The sequence below is a fragment of the Balearica regulorum genome, chromosome 4 (assembly GCF_011004875.1).
Source record: "Balearica regulorum gibbericeps isolate bBalReg1 chromosome 4, bBalReg1.pri, whole genome shotgun sequence".
In the NCBI taxonomy this organism is placed as follows: Eukaryota; Metazoa; Chordata; class Aves; order Gruiformes; family Gruidae; genus Balearica; species Balearica regulorum.
In genome coordinates this window covers 15,106,945-15,134,193 of record NC_046187.1, presented here as the reverse complement: position 1 = coordinate 15,134,193, position 27,249 = coordinate 15,106,945, and the positions used below count along the sequence as shown (strand labels likewise).

General features: G+C 41.6%; 1 protein-coding gene across 6 annotated transcripts in view; it reads right to left on the bottom strand.

The window, feature by feature from the left end:
* The window catches only part of SMAD1 (SMAD family member 1), a 50,731-nt gene extending 25,693 nt beyond the window's left edge, over positions 1 to 25,038 (bottom strand). The window contains exons 1-3 of one of the 6 annotated variants that reach the window (XM_075751243.1): positions 6,830 to 6,886; positions 6,023 to 6,211; positions 2,022 to 2,646 (exon numbers count right to left, since the gene is read on the bottom strand). In XM_075751243.1, the coding sequence (XP_075607358.1) occupies positions 2,022 to 2,421 (400 nt within the window). In that variant the 5' untranslated portion in view covers positions 2,422 to 2,646; positions 6,023 to 6,211; positions 6,830 to 6,886. Of the gene's footprint in view, positions 1 to 2,021; positions 2,647 to 6,022; positions 6,212 to 6,829; positions 6,887 to 24,414 lie in introns of those variants that run through there. The other 5 variants (XM_075751245.1, XM_075751242.1, XM_075751244.1 and 2 more) reach the window with 5 other exon arrangements.
* Between the last annotated feature and the right edge of the window lie 2,211 nt (positions 25,039 to 27,249).

Below are 27,249 nucleotides of genomic sequence, written 5' to 3'. Positions count from 1 at the left end.
AAGTGAACACTAGATCCTGCTCAACAGCTACCTCCAGAATATTTTAAGTGGTTAGAACAGCACATTGAGCTTGTGAAAGACCAAATACTCTGTCAAACTGACTACAGCCCTAATGTTTACAAGAAAACCGCCCAGTTGCCTATTAGAAAATTGACCAAGAATATCTAGGTTTTCTGTGAAGAAGGGTACTCTCTGAACAAAAAGGGAAGCATTTTATCTCTGCCATCTCCAACTTGATTAAGTTACTGCTTTGTTGGTTTTTCTTCCCCAGCAAAAATTCTGTAGCTACATGAATGTAGAGATTTTTGTCTCATCTAAAACCAAGTAAAGAGCAATGCAGAATTCAGACTTACAGTTAATAACTTGTTGCTCCATTTCCCAGATACAAAATTCATAAGATGACTTAACACCCAGACCCCAGCTTTTCAACCACTCAAATGACTTCGCAGCACTCAGCTAAAAATGTGTATTTTAGTTAGACACCTTTTGAAAGCTTTATTCTATTTTTAGCTTGCATATCTCATTGAAGTGACAGGACGTTTACAAATACCTATTTTTAGATATGGTATAAATGGTCCAAATGAGAATGTTCTCAAACCCAGTAATTGTTTCCAAGATTAAAGCAAAATGAGTTAGAACATGTCATTTAACACTACAGTAGGAGGCCAACTGTTGCTCAATCCGATGGAAACAGTCGTCTTTCAGGAATCTTAATTTTCAGTATTTTGGAATACTGAATGCAAGCAACTAGCACAGACATATGCAGACAGCTAGCAGTACAAGGACATAACTATTTTACTATCACATTTCTGCTTAACACGGAATTGTTAAGAATTTTAACATTTCTTTTAGATTTTCTTTTTTTTTTAAGAACTGTTTTTGCAGTGCAGAGTTCCTTTGTTCAAGCTTCTGCTGCTTAAATACATACATGGGTATTACCTCTGCTGTTCACATGATTTCCAAGTTAATACTAACACACCAAAGGGAAATATTTAACGTCTAGATATGCGCTATGTGTTGCAGATCCAAGACAAATGCAATTTCCATCCACAGAAAAACAATCTTGCAACAATCTTATTTCCACTGTCATTCTTAAGCTGTACATGCCACTCTGCAGAGACAGCTTCACAGTTTATGAAATGCGTAACACAGATGGACTTCCCCAATTTAAACCAGAAAAGTCCACCCACGCCTGCAATGCATTTCTGCAGATGTCCCTGTACAACCTCACAAGTAGCTGGAGACTAGTGTAGATGTGTCCAAGCACATTTCAATCTAGTCCCTGAAAGCATGTCCTGGTAATAAACTTGCATAAGTAAAATTAAGCACAGATTTATCAAAAAGAGGTTTGGCCTTTGAAGAGGAGACAGAGAGAATGGGTTGCACATTAAAAAAGAAGTGGGTAAGTGGGTAACAGGTGAGCAAACTGTGCTCACAGAACAGCTGATAGTTAAACTTCACGTACAACCAAACATTGCTATCAAAGCTTTAAGTTGAGGGGATTATATTCTGCTGTCTAAAATCACAGTCTTTTCAAAAGGCCAAAAATGTGGGAGATTCTAAAGACAATATTATCTTCTGGGGATGAAGAAATAAAAGTGATAGACATGAAATAATAAGTATACCACCACCACAGTATGTCAGAACGGTTTTCATGCACAGACTGCAATAATCCTTTACATTAGCTTGCAATGTTTCATACAGATTCACGATCTGCATAATTGAGTAAAAAACAAATTAATTGAGGAATAGTGGTCTCCAACAAAACCAGGTGATACCAGGCCCAACAGCTTGAGGCATGTACTAAGACTATGCCCCTGTATAGTGATAAAACATTTACACAAGTGAAGCATTTGCCATGTGAAAGGGAGAACTGCTTACATCCAGATAAATTGCAGAGGAAGAATCTGACATGTGCAAACAGCCACTTTTGCTTATTCAAGCTGATGAGTCACATGATTAATTGCCATACTTTGCATTGTTCAGATAAGATGTAAAGGTACAAACAAGGAAGAACCTACCAGGACTCTCTACTCGCTTGTAGTGGTAGGGGTTGATGCAAACCTCCTTCTGTTTTGAACCAAAGGGAAACTCACAGCATTCCAGTGGTTTCAGTTCGTGATGGCTCTGCAGGTCTGGCCAGCGCCACACTCTACAGTAAATTACATGTGGTAGCCCTTTCCGGTGTGAAACCTGAAGCCTGCCGTCCAAGGAACGAGGAATTGTGACACAGTTGCTGGGCTGACCAGGACAGCTTAATGCTTTTTCCAGCTCCTCCATAGCACCTTTTTTCTTCTTCAGTTTTTTCACTAATGCATCAACAGCCTTCTCTGCCCATTTTTCTTCTTCGTCCCCCTGCTTCCATCCCAACAGCCTCTTCACTGCTGGGCTGGTGAAGGAGAATAAACTTGTCACATTCATGGTGACTCCACTGTGGTGATACCACAGGACTAAGCAGGACAACCTGTCCTATTCTTCCACCACCACCAGGATGCAGCAGATTGCGTTGGCAGTTAAAAGCAGCCTGTCTCAAACAATCCTGGTCCTTTCTCCTTTTCAGTCCTCCAGTCCCAGGAAGGCAACGCTGACATCCCCCCCTTGATGGACGCAACCTTCTCAGTATTCTAAACCCTTCCAGCTGAGAACCTGCGGGAGATTATCAGAGGGAGAGAAAAAAAAATAAAAATTAACATACAGCAGTTAAAAACACCCCCCACCCACCCTGCAAGAATGGTGTGACCAAAAAATGAGCCAGCACCAGAAATACAACAACAAAGCCTAGACAGCCTCCAGAACTGGACTCAAGGCATATCTGATGAGGACTTTTAAGCAGCAGGGCCTGCTACTGAACCCTGTATATCCCTCTCCCCAAAACAGCCCTGAAAAAATGAGGTGATCACAATGGAAAATAATGACGCAGCATAAACAAAACCAAAAGAGGTTGGGGAGGGAGGGTTAGTGGGAGGAGAGGGCAGGGGGCAGAGATAGGTGGTGCAACAATTCCCCATCAGCTCAGTTCCCTCATCCAATTTGCTGTGTGACCTCAGTGATTTTTGTGCCACGCAGCAAGGGGGACAGCAACTGCATTTGCCAGCTGCAAACAATACTTCTGCTCGGTGCCCAAGTGTGGCTTCAGTTAGTACCATGAGAATCTCGATAGATGCCAAAACATAAAAAGACATGGCTGTATTCCCATGCATACTCTACAAAAGGGCAAGGGTCCTATATTAGAAATGTAGTTCACATTAAATCTAGCCTAAAACAGTCCCTCAGATTTCATCTTTCACCATTAAGTATGCAGGGCGCTCCCCTCTGCCTATCAGCCGTTGCAACCTTAAGCAACAAAACATCCCAAGGAACCAGTGCAAGATCGTTAGCACTTTTTTATTTATTTATTTTAGAGAGCAACTGGAAGCAATATGCCCCAACAGCATTGTGCCAGCCAGCTCTCTCCAAACTGCCAGTGATGCAGCTCAAAAATCACCGTGCTAGCCTTGTGCACATCATGATCTGAAACAAAACAGTTCAGCTTCACCTCCACCTTACTTTGAGGAACAAACCAAAATGAAGAAAAGAAACTAGAAAGATCTTTGCCCTCACTCATCTCACATGAGAAAGAAAACTCCATCTCCCCACCCCATCAAAAACCTTCACAGCTCATAAGCAGGCTGTGAGGGAAAGATACCATGAACTTACTTCACCGATTACATCCTGATCCTTCCCGTTGCAATGCCTGCCTGAGGTACTCAGGGACACATGAAGGACTGAGAAGGAGAAGCAAGTCCTGATAAGAGGATTTTAGATGGCACAGTGGTCCTTGAGTTGAAAGATATGGAAGGGGGATGAAGCAGTGGGTGAAGAGGGGGAGGAGCTCCATGCATGAAGAAGCTCCTGCTGTGGGCAGTGAGTTTTGTACTTGCCCAGGCTGGGAGGAGGCAAAAGGCTCTGCCAGGGGAATTAGGAGAGACCCTGCACTGGCAAGGAGGCGGGGGGGGGGGGGGAATCAGACAAAGAGCACTACACCACTGATTTTCAAACAGAGCATGAAGACAGACAGGAAACGCATCCTGGACTGGATACCAACAGGTTGCAGGGGAAGGGGAAAAGGATATGAATGTTTTTGTTGCCATCAGAAAGACAAAAAAAATCCCCCAACCAACCAGCAACCTATACAGACACAGAATAGAAAGTGTCAGCACACCCTTGTCAGACAGAATTTTAGTTATACTAGGAAAAGATTGGCAGAGCTTTTACAATTCTAAGATCCGCACACTTACCCTCCATACTATCATGCACCATAATGATTTCATAGTGTAACACTATACTTGAAGTAATAAGCTGAAAACCATCCAGTTGATTCAAATTAATTTGTCACTAAACCAATTATCTAATTGCAAAGGTTCAATTTTATTAGGCTGAATGCATAATCATTATTTACATAAATGTAGTTTATGGACTAAGACACAGACCATCTCTACCTGCACTTTGTCCCATTCCTTTTATGTTAAGAATTGTATTTGAAATAATAATGTCAATGCAATGGAAGATTTGCATACGCCTGGGGCAAATTCAAGAATTTATTTTGTTACCTGGGCATGTGCTGTATTGTTAAATGAACTGAAACTCCATTGCTGTCACTGACTGTACCCCAGGTATACAGTGTGTGTACGGATAAAGTGCTCTATTAAAATGCTGTCCCAATTTAAGAACCCTATTACCAGAATTCCAGTACATGTGCTTCAAATGTGCTTGTAAGTAACAGAGTTATTCTCAACTCTATATATAGTAACTCAACCAACATTCTAAATGTCTTTTTTCTGTATCTTTCAAACAAAAGATACAAGTTCCACACACAAAAGTTACAAGTTCATTGGCACATCACAAAGTAATCAAGTCAATCTTTCTACTTCACATACATTTGAATTAAAAAAAAAAAAAAAAGACTTGAGTTGAAGTTTTAATAAAATAGAAGGTACAAAGTCTAAATCTCAAATCCAAACTTCTTTCAACATTGATAATGAATGCAGACATGCATTTCCCATTTCCACCAAGCTACTTTAAAAATAAGTGGCCAACCTACTTGCTGTAAAAAAAGAAAAAAAAGAGTCCCCTCTGTAAGATTGTATGTTTATACAAGTGCCTGAAAAGACAACCTTAACATGAGCTAGTACAAAAGCTCTGCAAAGACTAAGACGACATTCAGATGCAGCCCCAAGTAGTCAGACCATAGGAACAGATTTTCTGAAGTTTTTTGATCAAATCCTGCACCACACACGTCCCACTCCCACAATCATACACTCCAAAATGTATTTCACCATCACAATCAAAGGTATTATCTTAACAGCTGGCATGTCTGTAACAACAACTGCAGCAAGAAACACACTCAGAGCAGGAGGAGTAGCATTATGTACAGTACTTGCAGATACGTCTGGAAGTAATGCAGCTCAGCAGGACCTAGCTGGTACTGGACTCCTGCCTGAACAAAGTCTAAGCACACTCCAAGCCCTGAACAAGCGACAAGATAAAGTAAAAGGGGAGGAAACCCACAGGCTGCTGTATACTATTCATGCTAAGCTCCAATATCAGTATTAAGCTAACAGAAAAAAAAAAAAAAAAAAAAAAAGCAGCGTAGGTGGAGTTTTTTGTTTCCAAGAAGCAGAGAGCGCGTCCGCAGTGCTGAGCCCTTGCCAGTACATTCCGTTTCCCTTTCTGCCACTCTTGGTTTTTGCAGTGCATCATTTCCTGTATTACTTTTGCACAAAGTGGTCTTATCAGCTGGAAGTGCAAAATAAAGATTAAACCACGAGTCAGCAAATGACATGGTCCATGTCTGTCTTCCCCAAATACACGTGCCCTTCTGGGAAAGTAGGAGTTAGTATTTCCAATAGCTGAGTGACCCCCAGCCCTTGAAGGGTGTGTTTATTCACAAGGTATGGGTGAAACAGAAACCAAGGCCAAACAACAGGACGCTCTCCAAAAGGCAGCCTAGAATCAGTTTAAAGGAAATTGAGTTGTTACCCACTTTTCAGCCACTCTTTACACATCAAAATCCATGTGCTTTTTATTATGCGTTCTGTCTGCTAATGGGTGAGTTAGAATCAACAAACTTCTTTTAAATCCCAATGCTGCTTTATTTGTCTTCCGTCACTGCTGCTGTCTTTTGTGTAATATTTGGACTAACATAGAAACCTGCATGCAGCTTGTGAGAAGCCTATAAAAAAAAAAGTGAGCATTATATATATATAGCTGTTTAGGCAATCTTCTATTTAAACAAACATATTTAGGCAAAATGCCTAAGAGTGAAGTTCCATTTTTCTAGCCCTGTCAGCAACACTAAGCAGACATTAAAATATTCAGTGAGACTGTTTTCAAATTCCCACAGGAGATCCCATAGGAAACTGTTCTACTTTGCATAAATGACTGTTTTTGGTGGGCGGTGAAAGGGTTAGGACAATTAGATGATCCTCTCCCAGGAGGGGAAGTGAAACAACTCCTAACCCAAGTTTCAGGCAAACAAGAAGCGGCTCTAACTCTTCTACTAATTTCATTATTTATATTACAGGCTCAGTGATGAAGGCAAAAAGGATCCTATTAAGTATTTTTAATATATGCTTAGCACAGTTAGACATAAAAAGGGGCAGGAACCACAGTGAAGCGAATCTACGTAATTGTTAAATGGAGAAAACTGTCTAGTCTCTGACCGCCTTTTTAAAATCCCATTTATCTTATTTAACGTACCTCCTCCCAGTGTCCATTACTTATTGACAATATAAAGAAATAACAAGCACAGAGATTTTAATTTGCTTCTTAAAAATATTTAGTAATTTACATTCTCTGAAAGACACATCTTTTCAGCAACTCATGTACTCAGTACAATATTTAGACCTTTTAAAAAAAAAAAAAAGGAAAAAAGATCAGATTTTGGCATAGAAGCCAGGGAGCTGTCACTTTAGTCCTGCGAGAGCTATTTCCATGTATTACTAAAAAGCATGCAGTCTAAGCAGCTGTAATGCTAGAATGTGTTACAACAGATTGCGCACTAACTTCCTCTGGCTCCCTATTCTTGGAGCAAGCAGCAAAGTTTCGATTTCTTTCTTCAAGCGATGTGACTTGAAAAACAGAAAGTCCAGGGTCTTCTACTGAATTACTCTGTTCTTAATCAAAGAGTTCTTGCTTTGTACCTTCTTACGGTAGAAGATCAGATCTTGGAAAAAATGCATGGAAACCTGGTAGAAGCCTCAGTGGCATTACAGTGAAAGTGCAAATAGAAAGCAAGTTTCATTTCGAAGTGCTGTAAGACTCATTAGAGAGTTTATATAGAACTTGACTTGGCTTCCTTTATATTTCTGAAAAGGAGAAGAACCAAGAAAAAAACCCAACCAACTCATAAATGTCTTCTTGGCATGGTAGAAAGAATTAAAAACAACAACAAAACCAACCTTAAAAATGCAATTGTGTTAATTTCTGCTACATATCATATTGATATAGGTATCAATATGTGAAACACGCATGTATGTATCAAGTGTTTGAGGAAGGAGAGAGCACACTGGTGCTGAAAATACTTCATCATACTTAACAGGAATAGGTAGCCTTTTTCCTGACAGTGCATTAGACTCCCTTCCTTATGCCCAGCAAGGGCAAACAGGATACTTCCAGCCTGTTCTGCCAAGTAGCCTCTGTCTTGGATCCCGAGCCAGATCAAAGCACCTGGCCCAAGAAACCTCCTCTAGGACCACAGCTCACGCTATTTGGCTGAGGGACTGCCCTTCCCAGGAAGCCTCCCATATATCATTGCTCAACCCACAGAGAAAATCCTTTTAGATACCTGCATACGCCCTTCAGTTCAGCAGACAGCAGGAGAGCAAGACTGTCACATAAAGAACAGATGCTGACTGCACCCCAGCTAACCGTAACAGCAGCCTGTACAGTTTCCTGTAAGAAATATCTACCTGTTCTCAACAGGGCAGTAATTTGCCTTTAGAAGAAGGACTTGCACAACTTCTACCTTATCATATAAGCCAAATCGAATCCATGAGTTCCCGAGTATGACGTGAACAGCGAAGAGCAGATTCACCACTTACTCGAGATAATAGGGCCAAAGTATGCTTTACCAGTGGAGGGGAGGAAGGCAACAGTGACCCAAAGAACAAACCCCCCACTGCTCAGTTACTCCACAGCATGAAGAAATAACCTGATACTATCAATATCTGCCAGCTCCTTCCCAATGCTCACCACAGTTCAAACCAAGTACACAGTGTCCAGCCAGTTTCTACTGAACTGAAGCTTTTCCTCCACTTACCTACCCACCCAGCTTCTGGCAGAAAAAGCACTGATCCTTGCCCTGGAAGTCTCAATTATCGTGATTGCAAGAATAAAACAATAGCAAATTCTTACAGGTTTTCTGGATTTGTACTTTGCCTTCTCAAATTGAAGTTACTAGATTTGAAAGACTTAGGGTAACTTCACTGTTGCTTCTCCAGAGAAAATACTCTGTTTCCATGTATGTTAGAAACTGGATCCTGTGTTACAATCCAACCAAAATGGCATAAAAGTCTTTGTAAGAAAATACATACTTGTGAGAAAAGCTAAAGAACACAACAAAGGTGCTTCCCCAATTTTATCAGAAATGCATCAACAATTAAATTTGCCCTTTTTCTGATTAAGAACACTCTTCCCAATGCCTTTGCAACTGTTTTGACATATTAAAAACTGTATGCCTGAAAACAAATATGAACACCACATCTTGCAAGAGGCTTATCTACACCTTCATTAAAGCACAGCTCCTCCCTGTTTACAAGAAACACCAACACGTACCACCTCTTAAATGTTCACTAAATCCTCAAATTGTGCAGTTTTAACCAGAGTTGAGAATCAATGGCAAATTTCTTGTTTGCACTGCTGAATTTTACTCATTCCTGCGTTCAGACACACGTCAGACTCCACGAAGTTGCAAACTGCCAGGTCTTCCTTTAATACCTCCTGGTCTCCTCACTACACTGATTTGACTGGCCAAAAATACAAAAAAACCCCTAACAGCAAGTTTGCCAAGTTACTTGGTCAGGAAGCTGGAGAAGCCTGGTACACCAGGGCTAGTACAAGTAGGACACATCAAAACATACACCCAAGTGTGGACAAATCGGCAAACAGTTGGACTGAATCGGATGCATTATCAAAGATTATCTCTAAAACCGCAACTTAATATTTTAAGTGAGGAGGGAACTGTAATTTGATGATTCAGTCAAAACTCTGGCACAGATGGGATTACAAAACTATGAAGTTCACTAAAATAACCTGTAAGATGAATATGGTGCTGTGAACCACAAAACCTGCCAGGATGGTGTTCATGAGGGTTTTTTTCTAAATGCTGTGAAGGAGAAGACTCTTCATTTTTCACTCTCTCAAAGCTGAAGGCCTCTTAAAGAAATCCTCAAATTAAGACACAACATTCAAAAGAAAAAAATATCCAAACAAACAGTCAGCAAGAGACAGAATGAATTACCAGCCAACACAGTGGGTATTTCATTGTGGATCTTTGGGGTAGGCTTATCCACTTCACTTGTGCTGTGGGGTATTTAAACCTCATGTTTTCCCACCAGGCATCAGGAGCGCTCAGGAGTACAGGAGTGGGCAAGGAGCTCAGTCAGCATCATTAGATGACACAGGCCAAGTCCTGAAAAATGCAGAACAACCTATAGACCAGTTTGGAGCACTGGCTATAGCTTTGTGCATACGGGACATCCACAAAAATGCCATAACTAGTCTAGCTATTAAAGCAAGTTGGAAGTCCTTTACTAAAAGGTCAAAAGGCTGGGGAAAACAGGGGGGTTTTTTTCCCTTTCATCATAAAACTCCTGTATAACTCCCTTTTTCCATAAAGGCCATTCCTTTTCCTGACTTTTTGAACTGTCTTTAGAAAACAGGTGTTGTTTACAACAATAACAAACACACATCTGTGTGGGTGTGTTAATACACACAAAGGCAGGATAACTGAAACCTCTTCCTATATTTAGATCTGTCTGGTCAGCTCTAATTGCATAATTTAATCAAAACCCTCTCCAACGGAAACACATCCATATTCATCACAGGCATCAAAGGAAACATCTTTACAAACTATATCCTTTTACAAACCAACACATGGTCCCACACCACTTGTCCAATTGTTGAATTCCTCCTCTGGGAAGGGCATGGAATTTTATTTCTTTTTATCAGCTGAAAAAAGCATTTCCCTCCGATTCATCAGCACAGGGCAGGAGGAACTTCCTTCACAGGTGAGATGGGGAAAATTTACTGACATGTCACTTTCAGGGATTTTTTTAAAAAAAGTAGTTAAAACATACATTTGCAGCATAAAGGGAAACCTTTGAAAACAAAAAGAAAAATGCCCATCACCACTCAGGCATCACATTTTTTGAGTAAAGCTCATCAAATGCAAGATGTGTTCTGTCTTCACAGAAGAAGCCTAGCACAGACTGCATGGATTTAGCAAGGGGTTTGTCAGCCCCAGCCAGAGTAGTGCTACAAGGGGGTATTTTTAAGGAGGGAACCCCACCAAATGCACTCCAGTTATGCTCAGCTGATGGCTCCTGCAAGTGATGCATTTTATCAAGAACACGCACCAATACATTTACATCAGCTGCATTAAACCACTTCTGAACACTATGACCCAGACCTCATTTATCAGAGATTAAGTAAAGATGTTAAATTACATCTCAATATCCCCAGCTTTGGAGCAGAATGTTTCACCAAAGCAAGAGACAACAAAAACTGAGAAAGAAAAATTACTTATTCACTAATAAAAGCATTATTAGGTCAAGCCTCAGCAAAGCAGAATAAACAGATGAAAATTAGACCACAAAAGGAACGTTGTTAAAATAATTAAATCTCTTCACAGATTAGTCCCCCACCCACCATTTATACACCTGAAATAAAAATAGCCTCTTCAGTTTGCCAATACTGAAGACATTTCAATGCATTTCATGAGAAGCATGCTTCACTTTTTAAAAAGGATTCCTCTAAATTCCTCTTTTTTGTTTTATTTGCAAAAACTAAGGAGGTATTTTTTGCCTTTAAATGACCTTTAATACACTGTATCTTCATCATGTCTTTAAAATGTCAAGAGGCAGAGTGAAAGATCTACACTAAATTTCGTGAAGTGTCCTGCAAGTCACAACTACCATTCTAGACAGAGAAAGTGTTTAGAGATGATACAGCTTTCCAAGCCAAGTTTATACAGCCCAGAAACAAAACACGAAGATTTGCCAGATTTCCACTATCCAGTGAAACGTTGTTTAATTATGGTATTAATTCAGTGGTCTTCTGAAAACTGTGACTGGACTTCAGATGACACAAAACCCAGTCTGCTCCTGGTCCCCAGGGCAGTGAGCAGCAGCTGAGCTACCACATTGCAGCAGATACTCCCCAGCAGTATCCTGGTATTTGTTAAGCCACCTGAACTCACCAGACCCCTTACAAATGGAAGGAGCCAAGATCACAGTGTTTAGAGATGCTGCTTCTGCTTACGCACAAGAACATGAGACTACTTTGAAGATTACAACTTACAGGCAAATACAAATTTATAGGAATCCTCCTGAGACCAGGTCAAGGAAACTTTGGGTTCATGTTTAAAATACACCAGCAAACGCAGACCTAGGTTGATCAAGGCCTTTACCGGCACATGGGGTACAAGTCTGAACTTGCCTACTCTAAAAACTTGAACTGCCTTCAACTACACCCCAATGTAATCCTAGAACAGGGTACAATTTCACCAATATTAAAAACTATACTTGTGGAAGAATAAAGCTATTGACATACAACTACAAAAGCATTTACATGGTCTCTTAATTTTACAGATGTTTTTATCCAGACAGTTACTCTACATCAGCAAAGGAACAATTCTCGGTTCAAGTGAAGATCAGGCGTTAGGAGCACTAGCTTTTCCCTGAACTGGCAGGCACACTTGGAACAAAACAGGTATCACATGCTACTGTGGTTGGAGGCCAGCAACCTTCCAGATGACAGTCAGTTCACCAATGAAGTCTAAAAGCTCCCTTCTCAGGAGCATTTTAATCCAAAGAAGTCTACTGACTGCAACTGAATTGGCCATCAGTGCCATTTTTTCCCTGCCATACCTAAGCCTGTAAAACCGAGTTGGCAGGAGTACTGTCACAGAGAGCGCTGGGCTGGGGCTCAGCGGACACAGCTCCTATTTCCTTTGGGCAAGCTACTTCCTCATGCCAAACCTCAGCTTCTCCTGCTAAGTGGAGAACAAAACTCTTGAAGGCTACCAATTGAAAGGCAAGTATTAGACAAAGAAAGCCAGAGCGGTGACTACCAACACAAAACTTTGCTGGCAGGACAGCACCAAGACAACAGCTCTGTGAGAGCACATGCCATTCCCCAAACACCACCTCCACGCCATGGAGGAAGAGGGCAGCAAGTCACTGAGCCAGAGGCAGCTTGCCCTGAGCAAGAACTGATGACCACTACAGCAAGGGGCCAGAGGGCAAAGGCACTGGGGCTGAGATCGGGTGGTAGTGCCTCCTCCTACTGCTGACGGGGAATGGCGAGCCCAGACCCAGAAGGTGCAAACACAGCTTCCACCTTCTAAAAGCACAAAATGAGGGCACCCTTGGTCATGAGGACTCAGAGAGATCCAAAAGACTGTGGGATGAGGCAAAAGCAGCAGTCACAGGCCTGTGCCAGAACATCTGCAGAATCTCATGTCAAACTGTTATCTCATATTCATGAGATCAAGGCTTTGGAGGCTTTTGTACAAAGGCTTCAACCCACTGATAGGAACTGATAGTTCATACAGCACTTGGCAACCGCGTAGCTTGAAAGGAAGTGGGAGATATCCTCCTACATTGCTTACCGGGAATACGGAAGTTTTACAACACGAGAAAATAGTTGTAATTTATCTATCTGATCCCCTGGTTATCTGTAAGCTTTTTATGGTTTTGGAAGAGGAATCAAGCCACATAAAGAATTACTCAGTACCCTTTCCTTATCTGCAAGCTTGTTTTATTAACGGAGCCTATATGATTCTGCATATGGAACTACGGCACCTTATTATTCATTCCACCATAATTTTTCAAGACCAGTTTAAAGTTTCAAAATTCAGGTTTTGCAAAGTGGCAATACTGCAACCTTACAGCTGAGACACCAAAACACAGTATTTCCCAAACACCACAGGCTCTGCAGGGTCAGCAGCAGGCTAAAACAGCCATAATGCTTCCCAAATTTTCCACTGCTGCCTGCTACTGAAGAGTCATAGCTGTCCTAGTACAGAGGACAGAAGGACTCCAAGCCTCAAATACGTCACAAAATGAGACTGCAAGGATGAACTTCCAGGACTTGCAGCTTTCCAAGACAACTTACTACTTAGGCTGAAAGCTGGTGCACAAAAAGAGCACACAAAAATTTCAAACTTCTTGTCTTTAAACTGACAATCTAGATGCCTTTAATTCTGGGGCTGAAACCAGTACTCCTCAGTTCTCAAGATAACAAGCCTTTAGGCTCAGATGACCCTGACTGCCGGCTGGCCTTGAAGATTGAGAGCCCTCTTGTCCCAAGTCAGGGGAAGCAAGAAGCTGGGCAAAGCTGTGATGGAAACCTGCCTATACTCAGAAATACAAAGCTTCAGCCAAGGCAGCCTGCCACCAGCACTCCCAGTTCACAAACCACAGGAGATGCATAGGGTCTGACCATGAGCAAGAGCCATAGCTCATAAACTAGCGGGGACAAGGGCAAATGGAACAGTTATACAGTAAACTATGGTAAAGAGCCCTGGAGTGTTTATGCCAGTTATGTTAGGTGATGTTTTCTGCAGAGAACAACATTTCAAAGAAGCCTGCAGCCAAGGCAGAGGGGAAAAAAAAAAAAAAAATTATAGTTGGGTTCCCAAGGGTCTGAACAGTACTTTGGCATAGCAGAAGGCTACAAGGGAATTCAGCTAGAACCTCACTCCAGCACTGACAATATGGAAAATACCTAAAGTTTGTATTGCAAATTTATAGATAGTCTAATTCCTTGAAGTTAAGAAATATTACAAAACGCAATGTTTGAAGATGTTAAATAGCTAGCAGTAACAAGAAAAAGCGGTTTAAAAACACATTTACCATATACCGTTAAAACAAGTGCTTTCTAAATTTCTTTTGAGAAAAGTGGATTGAAAGCCAAAAATTTCAGTGACTTACACAGTGGTACGGAACCCAGGAAAGCCACCAGCAGTGCATTGGCTTCCAGCATGTATCATCTTCAGGTGCCCTAACTGTCATCACTGGCAGTGGTTTCTGGTAACACCAGCCTGCTTTTACAGAAGGGTTTTTAATGGATTTAATATTTAGCTTTTCTCTAGTTTCTTGATAATGCTGCTAACAGTACCTGGTCTGCTAGCTGTTTCAAGTTATTTAATCCTCTAAAGAGGAAAAGAAAGTTTCTACTACTGAGAAGTTAAACTTGGTGGACATTCTGTTCCCCATGAGGAAAAACATTTGTCCTATCTCACACAGAACATGCACTAGATGTGCTCTGCTCATGTGGTTGCATTAAACTACAAAAACATTTCTCATATAGCTTGCAGTTTATACCAGCAAACCAGCACTTGACCAGAAAAGCTTGTTTAAGTGTTCCTCCCCGTCCATCCTCCCTCACCCCCCATAAAATATGCTGTATCGTTAATCATTGTCGTTTTGCTGCCAATATAACTACACTGGGGCTTTGTGACTGACGTAACTGTTGGCAGTCTAACCTCGCCATGCTAATCACCAACACAAGTATCTGGGAAAAAACCCTGTAAATTAGACCTTTCCTTGGCAAGCATATTAAGGAAGTCTTCATCTGGGAGTACTATCGTACTCGTTTATAACTGGCTACCTCCAACAGCTGCCTTGGGCCAGCAAGGTCACAGGTCCACAAGCAGATGGGCAGCTCTAACAGCTCACTCCCACCCAAAGAGAAAAGGTTTCCCTTTACTCCCTTGTCCCAGCTTTGGTACTCCGATATAATTTTTCCCCTGCTTACAGTCTGCAGCCAATTCACCTTCCTAACCTAGCAAAAACAACAACAATAACAAATGTTCTGCAGAACAGCTGGATCAGCTTAGACCAGGATGAGGACCAAAGTCACCCAGCCAGCATACGCAAAGAAATCTGCGGTAGAGGTTGAGAGGAGCCAAACTGTTAAGAGCTCTGTTTATCTTATGGAGCTGCCACCCTCTAGTTTTAAATGATATCCAGGACAAAGATTAGCTCACACTCAGACATGAGTACTTCAGTCTATTTGCAAAACCTTGTCTCATCCCCAGAGCAATGAGCTCTGCTCTAGCTGGTTCCGAAGGCTCTAGCAAGCCCTTCAACCTGCCTCTGCTACCACTGTCTTCTGCTCTAGGTAACTTGACAGCAAACTTCAGAAAAGACTGATTTCATATCCATCTGTCCAAAAATACCACACACTACAGAGTTTTAAGCAGAGAGTATTTATAAAATATTTTCCAGATGAAATCTAATACAACATATCACAGAAACTATAATTATGTTATCTTAGGCTTTTAAGTTAATAAAGACAAAGACTCTTCCTTTGGCTACTACATCCAAGTGGAAGCACTTAACACTGACACGAGCTAGCATGGATAATAAAGGGCCTGTTATTAAGTAGCCAGACTGTAAAGCCAGCAGCCGGCAAAAATGCAAAACAGGAAACTCAGCCAAAATGGCAACCAATATGTGAGCCAGGTTTTCTGAAACATTCAGTAAGGTCAAAATTCACATTTTTCAAAGTAGTATAGTTCATCACTGCATTCACCAGGTAACTAGCAGAATAGGGACAAAGACATAACCAATGTATGTTTATCTATCTATCTCAGTGATATAAAAAAGGCAGAAGTGTCTGACGAGGAAAGATCAAGAGACTGTGTGAAGGGAGATGAAACTCTGGTCCTGAACACTGAAGATCCATGGTGAGACCTCAGTAAAGCCCCACGAGTTGAGTGTCTGTCTCTCTCATCTCCCTCTTCCCTCTCTGTGCAGGGAAGCACACACTTTAGACGTGTTTGAGACTCCTGAAGGACTACACATTTGAAATTAAACCAGTGTAATCACATTATACATTTAACAATCCCTGAAGCCATCATGTACATCTTGTGAGGTCTGTGAGAAGGTCTAGGTAAATTTCAAATCTACTTGCATCGCTGTTGTGACAAAACAATAATGCTGTTGTCATACAACTGGAAAAAAAGAAGCCATCTGGACACAGTCCTGGGCAACCCAGGTGGCCCTTGAGCAGGGGGTCGGACCAGGTGACCTCCAGAGGTTCCTTCCAATCTCAACCATCCTGTGATTCTGTGAAGTTCTCAAAACAACCACTTGCTAATCATTTGGTAACAAGAAATTGGTCCACATCAGAAAAACAATTGGTTCAGGAAAACTGCATAGAACTCTGCTTGCCTCAGCAAAAAAACCAAAGTCACATCAAGTGCTAGTAGACAGCTGTAGGGTCCAAGCTCTATTTGCTGTGCATAGACAAAGTCACAAGAGAAATACTTTTTAAAGTGATACGGCATTTTTACCAGAAGTCAAACTCAAGGGATCCTGTCATATTAATAAAAAATCATACATTTCAACAGAGGATAGAAGATTTGTCCAGAATTCTATGAAGACTAGACTCTTATGAATTATGATGAAAATCTCAATCAGATCGTTTCCCTGATTTTGCCCACTTCACCAAGTCCTATTTAAAATGGCCTGTGACCTCACTGTACTACTGTTAAGAATTTCAAATACAAACCAGGAAGAGCAGAAGGCAGAGAAAAACATTATGACAAATAACCCCTCCAAATTTTACATAACTTTTAGAATATTTTCAAAGCATCCAGAAGTCTTCTGAGTTGCCTCACTCATCCTTCCTTCACTGCTTGTACCCTTGAAGTTTGGCTTCATGTATGGCTCCATTCTGTTAAAATGCAAGATGTTTGTCCTCATCACTGTCACCTTGCTTCCCATACAGCCCTGATGAGAAGCCACCTTTACACACCTTTTTTCACTGCTCGTGGGCTACTGAAAGATTCTGATCTACAGAGGTTGCCATACCATGCTCATCACTATAGCACCAGATATCTTAAGCAACCATGACCAACCCTTGTCATGTTCACGTACTGTTTGTTTCCCAGCCTAACTGCAAAGACAAGACGGACTGACTTAATATACATGGAGTAAGGTCAACAGAAAAAAAAAATCCTCAGACAACTTGTATTTGTACTAACCTGAAGAGAGAAAGTCCTCCCTAGGTTAAAATAAACCCAAACCAAAACCACCTTCCCCAAAGCAGATTTCAGTCAGGAAGCCACAACAGTAGTAAAAATACATCAAATTTCCCAACAGAGCATTTAGATATCAAGAGGAAGACCTTTCATTAAACAGAATTGTGTTTTATTGACGAGCCAGTTTTAGTAACTTTTCAGGACCTGTGAGCAGAATCTACATTCCTAAGCAGGTACTAGTGGCCTAACTTGAAAGTAACTTTCTTCTTTCATACTACACAGCTCAGAAACCCTTGGAAAAAAGACAGCTGGCCAACAGTAAGCAAAGGTGTTCCGCCAACATTTCTGTCCTACCAGAACACTATGTTTTGCAACATCTTGGGAGGGCTAGAAAGAAACTAAAGACAATGAGTTAAAAAACAACAAACAACATTTACTGTCCTTCAGCTTTACAATTTACAGGTACACCACAGAGAATTAAACCATCAAGTGAAACAGCAGGAGATGTCAGTTCCACACCACCTATCACCCTCTCTCACACACACACTTCCAAATTTGTATTGGAGAAAAAATTTTGAGAACCCTCTTTCCACTGCCTCAGGAAATAAAATATTTTGACCCTCAACACGTCAGTTAAATTAAAGTCCTTACTAGTAAGAGAAAAGCAAGACAGCAAGGACATTGCAATAATTCCTCCCACGTCAATATTCATATGAAGCCTAACAGATACAAAGGTGAAATATATTGGTAGAAGAAAGTCAAATACGCAACTCATTAACAGCATCTGACCAAACAGCAGATGTTTCCTCCTCCTATCACCCTCAGAAACACATTTAAGTGGAAGCCACAATTTGTTGCAACATGATTCTCCAGTTAATTACTTCATCTTTAACCAAAACTTATTTTATGCTTTTAAGTGTTTAAGCAGCATTTAAGTATTTATATATAAATAGTTATTACATACACACACCTTGATACATTTACTGGCTCTTCTCAGCTATATCTAGGTTTAGTTTACCTTTATCTGATCCAAGCAATTTAACTTTCAATAGCATTGAGTGTTAATTTCGGCATTCGTATGTGCACATGCAGCATACCTATCAAGTGTACATAACCCTACATATATACCAGCCTAAAAATAAGGTATCTTCAAGAGTCTTATGCCCTGGTTTCATCACACTATGCCAGACAGAATGTTGCTATTATTGTCAATGCCTTAAAATGCTTGAAATCAGAAGTCTGAAATGATTTATAAGAAAAATATCAACAGTAAATCAGTCTTTCATGTAAACACAGAAGAATGAGATACTGATTCCCAATCTTGAACAAAGTGAGGAAGAAAAGCAAAAAAGTATCATCAACTATGGTCACTGCATGACCCAAGCAATCTGAACATAAAGGATTCTCTAAATTCATAAAAAATTGTTTGACCTGCTACATAAGCATCAAGTGTTAGTGCTGTATGGCCACATGCTTTCTTGCTTTCATCTACCTAGACAAGTTTTTAAACACATGCGTCAGCCTTACAACCTCTGTAGAAGAAACTCTGTAATGCTGTAAATCCTGAAATCCAACTTCTACTCATGCATAAAACCTGTATTAAGAGGATACATTTTCAGGTTCCCCTCTAACGATAGTTCCAAGTACTAAAAGAAGGTCCATCAGTCAAAGCTGGAGGGCAGATGTGATTCTTACACCCATGCTGGGAACAGAAGCAAGGAGACAGTGAAAACTCTCGTGATTCTGTATATAATCACTTCAGTATTGCAAAAAATTTTTAATGGGTATCTTATTTCCAAGTTACCCAATATCAGATTGATAGTCCATAGATCACTTTAATGTGGATTGGCATTTTAACAATTTTAATGACAAAAACTTGCAAGTTAAATACTTCTGAATACCATTAAGTGCTATAATTCAGACTGTCTATACTGACTTACTCAGACAGTCTCATCTGCTGCCACGTTGGGAAGAATGTTCCCTTTATAAGCACTGAAATATGAAATAATGCTTCAGAAATCACTGGTGAACCACATTAATGATTTGCTTATGTGCCAAGTCAACATAATAGTTGCCTTTGGATGATACTGCTTTGAACAGTGCCTAAATATAATGACTTATATAAAGACATGTTTAAAAATAATTTGTTTTCCTCCTTGTACTCCAGACTTTGCCTGTGCACACTAGGGAAAGGGTGAGGGAAGAACAAAATGAGAAAGACTGGTGACATCTATTCTAATATCGCTCTCTCAAGTAGATAGCCCATACTGAAATAACAGTGACATACAGTCCAGAACAATTACAGAATTAGGTTAGAATGCCTGAAGTGTGCAAGTGTCCAGAATAGCTGTACTGGTCAGGTTCCCTGCATTGGCAAGTCTAGAGGGAAAAAGAAAAAGCTTCAACTCTTGGCCTAAACCCAGCTTTTACACAGTCTCCTAAGCCACAGCACTGCAAGAAGAGTACGACTGAGTAAAGGAATTCGTACTTGTAGAAAACCCTTCGTAATTTAAGGATGGCTCAACCCAGCAGCTGTGTCACAGACAGTGCTGCTATCAGGGGGCAACACTGCAGTCACACAGCTGTGCAACACTTCCACCACAGCAACCCCAATGCCACAGTACCCGAAACACACCCTCCCTCCTTCCTCAAAGTAACAAGAAATAAAAATGGAGTCATCTACACAACTCAGCAGAGTTCAGCCTTACGTGCGCTGAATACTTGACCTCACACAGTCTAATTAGAAGTAGCGTGCTCGATCTTTGTCCCTAGTCGACTATGAGACACTTCCAAAGCCAACACATGCAGGCATAAAATCAAAGCAGGGAGAGATCCCTTACAATCTGGGTTCATTCTGGAAACTGCTTTACATTCCTTGAAATTAGCTTGTTTATTTTATGAAATCTTTGGTTTCTCTATCCTGTTAAAAAACAAAGACGCCCCCCTATCAAATACACACAAACCCGAAAAGCTTCTGTAATGCAAATTAACATTTGTCTGAGGAGGAGGATAGGGATCTCTGTGGCAGCCATTAGCAGCCAAAAGTGTCCTTCTCCTCACCCCTGAATCCACCCTCTGCAAAGCCCTTCACAAAAGGCCCAATCTAACATTTTCTCTGGTTAGTTTGAATCTTGAAGAAAAGCGACATTCTAATGGAAATAGTTACACAACAGCCTGCAGGGATACAACTCTATCAATTAAAAAGTATCAATTTAAAATAACTTCTTTCCCACCTCAAGCAAAAAACACTGTTCTAACATAAAAATCCCCTATGGTGTTCTAAAGTTACGCCATCGTAGCTCGAGCAAAATAGCTAGAGAAGTGCAAGATGCTTGTGGAGATGAGCCTTTAAGTCACCAGCACTTCAAGACACGATTGCTAATTTGGTGTTTATGATATAAACTCAAATTTTCTGTTCAGTAAACTTCAAAGGTAAACTAGGAACTGCGTATCTTCTTTATTAAGACTGGTATGCATTCAATTTTTTCGAGACACCGCTATACACAGAAGAAAAGGCCAGAGGAAGAATACTAGTCTGCAGCTACTACAGGGAAGCACGGGAAGTTTTTTTATGGGCAGAACAGACCTTTTCCCCACTCTGAAAGAAAAACTGGGTAAGTCTGTCATCAAAACCTAAACCAGAAATTAAAAACAAAATAAAAACATTAGTAGAATCACTTCATTAACCATAAAGCAATTTGTGAAATCTGATTTTCATTTTCACAGATTTTATGGCTCTCCATAAGGTAGTTTTATTTATTCATCTGCATTCACACAGCAGAAGAGAGCTCCATGTCCACATTTTATAAGACATCGCACCCAAAAGCGAGCTTTAATTCTTTTATCTGCCACTCAGAAAGCACCTTAGCTAAAGTACATCATGTTGAGATGCAAGTGAACCTGGAGACTAACGGATCTCTCACCACTAGTGACCATTTATTTTCTCTGCTTCTTCTGTATGCCTCAAAAATAATTTTTTTAGTTACATTTGTGACTAAAATTAAGAGTTGTTTCTTTCTTGGCTGGGAGAAGCTCTGGAGATGCAGTGCAGAGTTCACACCAATTCAGGTATGAAGAGTTGGTTTAACCACTAACACATGCAAAACCCTGAAATTGCCAAGCAGCACACTGACTAGCAGAAAGAAGAAAAAGGAGTTTTAGCGGGATTTACCCGAAACACTTCATAGTGATTTTATCAGCAGAAACACCAAGATCCAAGATGTTTAGTATATAATAAATGTTTTACTATCTGTGGCATGCTACTTTCTAAGCTACTTAGAGCAGAAACATGAATCTGAAGCCACAGTTGCCTATGCCAACCCATATTCAAAATTACAGTCTCTAAAATAAGTTTGGTCATATATCAAGATATGACTAAGATGCTCTGTCTTATACAAGAATTCACATCTGCAGGAACATTTCAACAGGCAATTACAAACTTCAGCAGGATAAAAATACTAGGAAAAAGAGCCCAATTAGCTTGTTTGCACATTTGTCCCTTTGGTATCTGATAGTGCAGTCTGCAGGTAAAGTCTAGCTGATTTTGAGGCTTGAGAAAGGATATATAAAATTCAGAGATACTCACTCACAACCACTTCCCCCACCCCTCCAAGCTGCACATACCTTCATCTATTTCAGTTGCTAATGACTGCAAGAAAGAGGTTAAGAGTCAGCCTAAATTGGTTCAGCATTTATTCTTCACAGGGCCACAAGATTTAATTTCAACTACTCTTTGCATAACTTAAATAATAAACACGGTGCTCTCTATTTGATTCTTAAACCACCCATATCTGAAGCACAATGGGACATGTCACAGACACTTGCTTTGCTGCCCTCATAATATGGTTTAATTATGATGTCTGAACTAACGGGCTCACATCATAGACTTTTACAGGTTGACCTCGTGTCATCCTGATGTATCATTTTGCACCAGTTCAGTGCTGTAAATCAATTTAAGATCTCCAGCAGGTTGAAAAGGCTGGTAATGATGCTTTCTCTGCAGTCTCTGGGGACTCCACATTATACACAACTTACATTATTTATAAAGCTGAGATGATGCCTCCATTAGGCTTGTAAGACTACTCAAATGAGCTTTTATTTTACACATGCAACTTGGGCTTCATAGAGCTATATATAATATGCAGTACATTCATGCTTCAATTTAAAAAAAGTCACAACCCTATCATTTTTTAAATTTAAATCTTTATAACAGGCAACAAAACTCATCATTTAATCTGAATAATTTGCCAGTATTCAGAAATACAAGTAATACTTTTATTAACCTTTGTATTGCTTTTCTTTATGTTCAATTCTTTAGTGTTCAAACTACAGAGGAAAAGCAAACACTAAACTCATCAGCTTTCAAACATTTGATTTGATAGTTAATATTTACACAGACACGGAAAGATCCCCATCTGTTTATTCAGTCACTTTTCTCAAATGTATTGGATCATCACATCTTCAAGGGTACACAAAAAGGCAAGTTGAACAGGACAGAGTAGGAAAAAATGTATTTGATTACATACCCAATGGTTGACGGGGTCAAAACCAAAGCAAGGACAAACCCCTACCCTTAGGGTAACCTGATCATGCCTTGAACTGATCCTCTCTGGTAGCTGTAGAAGTCTTCTGGATCACCCAAACCAAGGGAAATTTCTCTCAAGCGCCTACCTACAGTCTGAAGTAAATTGCAAGGTTTCATCCCTAAGACCAGAGCAAGAACTTCAAAACCAGCCAGATATCTTCCATTTTCATACTGATGCTGTTCCAGTCACAGTAAAGAAGTGAGCACTCAAAACATGCACTAAAATCCAGTGAGAACCTCTAAAAAGCTTCAAAGCACTGCCATTCGGTTCAATGCAAAAATAAAACAAGTATTAATCAGTTGCAACTAACAGACTCATCTCCCATAACTCAGCAGACTAATTACTGACAAGTAAAGAAAAAAAACATTAAGTCAATGTTAACACCTCAGCTTTCCTCACATGATTTGCTCCTATTGTTTGACAGGACAAGGTGCAGCCAGCCAGCCTCATGAAGACTAGCAGAATTACAGACACATGCCTGCAAAGAAAAGAAGTCTCTGTGGGCTGGGTTAGCTTCACTTTTTAGTCTTGAGTCTGCTTAAAAACACATATAACTATTTGGGGAAAAAAAAATTAAACAACGTTTTCTCTGTGCGCAAAAGAGATTTGAACTATCAGCTATGATGCGTTTGAAATACAGCTTTTTCCTAAGCATGTTAGTTTCAAGATGCCATATGTTTAAATGCTGACATCCATTAAACACTGACATGTTTCACGTAATGATCTTTTCCATTTGCTTATATCTGAAATACGCATCTACTTTTACTCCTCCCCACCTGGTTTTAACAATACCTCTCCTTCCCCAGATAAAACTGTTACCTGTTTTACATGCAGTAAGCATCATTTTTTTCCTCAAATACACCAAAATAATGATTATTTTTTTGAGATAAGCACTAATTATTCAGATACCATAAAAGCAAACTGTAAGGCCAGACCACATATCTTCTTGAGATAGATCTATTAACAAAAGAGCAAGCACAGCAACCCTTCCTCAGTCAGAACTCCCACTGACTTCAGTTTATAAAAAAAAAAAAACAGTCAGGATTTGGCCCAGATCCTTTTGAATGCATGACTGAATATTTCCACACCAGTTAATTTTAATAAGCTTTAAAGATCTATATTCAGGATAAAATTATTTAGCTGTAGAGCCCAAGTACACGAAGCAACTACATTGAGGGGAAAATACCATGCATCCAAACCTTCTAATAGGGAGAAGAAAAAAAATTAAGTGAACTTTCCTTGACCTCTAAGCAGAGATTTGTCATTAAGGAAAAAAAAAAAAAAGAAAAAGAAAAAGAGGAGAGGGGGGCTGCAGAAAGAAAGGAACGGTGGAAAAGAAACAACATTAAACGGGCAGGGATACGGACGGGCCGAGGTAGAAGGCGAAAGGCTTTTCCCCCACAAAAACAAAGGAGGGCACTTGCCCCGGCCGGCCGGGGCTCCGCCGCGTCCCCCCGCGGGGCGCACAATGGGGACGGGCGGCGGCTGCAGCCCCGGCCCGGGGTTCGCCGAGGAGGAACGCGGCTTCCCTGCCGGGAAGGGCTCTCCCTCCGCCGGGCCCGACGCGGCACCTACCCACAAACTTCGAGCCGGGAGCGGCCGGCGGGGAAGCGGCCCCGGGTCTCCCCCGGGCTGCCGGAGGGACGCCATCATGCCGGGGAAGAGAGGAGGAGAGCAGAGCCGCGCTCCCTTCGCAGCGCGGCGGAGCCGCTACCCCCGGCCCGGCCCGCACCCTGCCCCGGGGCCGGAGACCACCCGGAGGAGCGGGGAGGGGGGGGGGGAAGAAGAAGGAGGGGAGGAAGGCGGCGCAGGCACGGCCGCCCGGCGGGGAAAGGCGAGAAGGCGAGGGGACGCGAAGTTGTTACCGGCTGCCGGGCGGTGAGGGGGGCCGGGGCAGGCGGGGGCTCCGCGCCGCCGGCGGGCAGCCCCGCGCTCGCGCTGCCTCCGCGCCTGGATTGATCTGGTCTGGCTGGCGTCAGGCAGTCGGAGCCGCCCAGCCGCCGCTCGCCCCGCTGCCAGCGCGCGGCTCACCGACACACGCGCGCACTCACGCACCGGCCCGGCAAGGGATCCTCTCCAAATTACCGCCCCCGCCGGGCCCCGCTAGGAGCGCTGCGCCCGGCCGCCGGCAAGCGGCCGCCCCGCGGCCCTGGGAGCGGGAGCGCAGCGCTTGAGTAGCTTCGTTCCCGCCCCCCCTCCTCGTCCCGGTGTTTTAGCCACAAGGGCCCAGCCTCCGCCACGTCCGCTCGGGGCTGGCGGAGGTGTAAAGGCGCTTTTCTTACCCGCTGGAGCGCGGCCGAGGTGCTCGGGCAGCTGGGGCTTTAAGGAAAGCTCCAAATGCTGCGAGACTTGCCATTAAAGTTAATTCTGTAACACCCTGACTGAACTGGATTTCGTCCCAACTCTTGCTTACAGGTGATTCACTCCCTTAGTCTATTCTTAATATTAAAGTAATTGCTAATATAATAATACCTTCCAATAACAGCCCACTCTTTATCCCCAGGTACTGTACGTGTGGACCTCATCCTGGCCATACGTACTGTTGCAGTTACTCCTAATTTATGCAAGTAAACCTATTGAAGTGCATGAGGCTTCTTGTGCAATCAGATATATAGTGATGAAGTCTCACCCCTGCGGCCCTCTTGAAATGAATTTGAACTCTATTTGAATCTGCAAGTGTCTGCTCGAAAGTGGACCTCGCTGAAAGTTTGCAGCCCACTCGAGGAACGCTAAGTCTCTCTTGCCTACTACGTTTACAGGAATCTTTACAATACTCAGATGAGCGTAGCGTGCAAGTAAGATTGAACTGAAAGTGATTCTTTAACAAATACTTTGCCTTTTACCCAGTCATCATTCCTGGAAGGAGATATGAAGTAACAAGTGCAAGATGTTTCTACATGGCAAAATATTACGATACACCTATACTGGCATAATTACATCTCCATGCTCGTGCCAGTAAGTTTTCACGTGTATATGAAGTTCTAGGTATGGTATTAACCTCATTTTAAACCCCAGCAAAACTGAGGCCCAGAGAAGTCGAGGCCCTGAGAGTTTTGCCATGTGAACAGCAGTCCTGGACTTTCCCTCCTGCCCACCCAGGTGCATTACGAGGCTGAAGACACAGAACTGGAATGACGTGCCCAAGGTCACAGAAGGAGCATGACAGCAGCAGTAAAAAATACCTGAGGAGAGGAGATAGAGGCACTTCAGGCTCTAAAATAAGTTTGGTCATATAGTTCAAGATATGACTAAGATGCTCTGTCTTATACAAGAATTCACATCTGCAGGAACATTTCAACAGGCAATTACAAACTTTAGCAGGATAAAAATACTAGGGAAAAAAGCCCACTTAGCTTGTTAGCACATTTGTCCCTTGAGATTATCGGCACTTCTTTCTAACTTCATAATCTAAATTTCATCCATTTCTTTGTCATGTAAATACTACAAAAATTGCAAAAACAGGCAAATTGTACTATGGTGTTAGGTAGCGTGCTACAACAGAAGCATAGTGAGGAACTCCTGCGCAGAATGATGCCATAATATTGATGGGGGAAGCCTGGAATAAAATTAGTATTTTACTGCTTAAGTTTTGAACCTTAAATGATTCAAGATGAGTGAACTTTGGGAATCAGCTTTAACTTGTATTTTGTGGTTGTACTGTACACAATTACAGTTAGCAAGTAAACTTTTCTTTTTACGTGCAATCACGCAGAGATACAGTGTAGTGCTGGGCTGCAGATAGAACTGGCAAAGACAAACTAAAACGTCTTTAAATTTTGTCAGTGTAATGAAGATATTTGCAAGCAAGGCACAGAAGAAACATGAGACTGCTACCGGTTTTTGTACTGTGGTAGTGCTTAAATCAGGGCCAAGTGTTCCGGGTCAAGAGTGGTGGATGCAGCAGTAGCATCTGCCCCAAAAGCTTGGCAGCTTTGGTGATCCAGTCTCACAAAGAGAAATACATGGAAAAGGCCTTACATGTGCCTGAGCTCTGCTCTGCTCTGCTCTGCAGGCTGACTTGGCAGGACTGGGACGGGCGGCAAGCTCCATCCCCTGGATCCTCGTTGCTTGAGTATCTATTTAGTGCATGATTCACACTAAACAGATATGACAAGAAGATAATTAGGGAAGCACTGCAGTTTGTCAGGTGTCTTGTTAGAACCACATTTTTACTGCTTTTGTTGTTGTTAGGGTTGACTGGTTGGTTCGCTTTGGCATGAGAGAATTAAATTATTTTCTACTTAAACTGAGGCTTGGGGAGGATCACATTAATATGCTCCTTTACCTAAAAAGGGCTACAAAACAGCCTAGTATGGCCTTTTGCTGATGTTTAATAACCAGAACAGTTGTTCTGGAGACAGCTGGTTAGAACTGGCTTCATACAGATCACTTGTGTGAGAAGAACAGAGG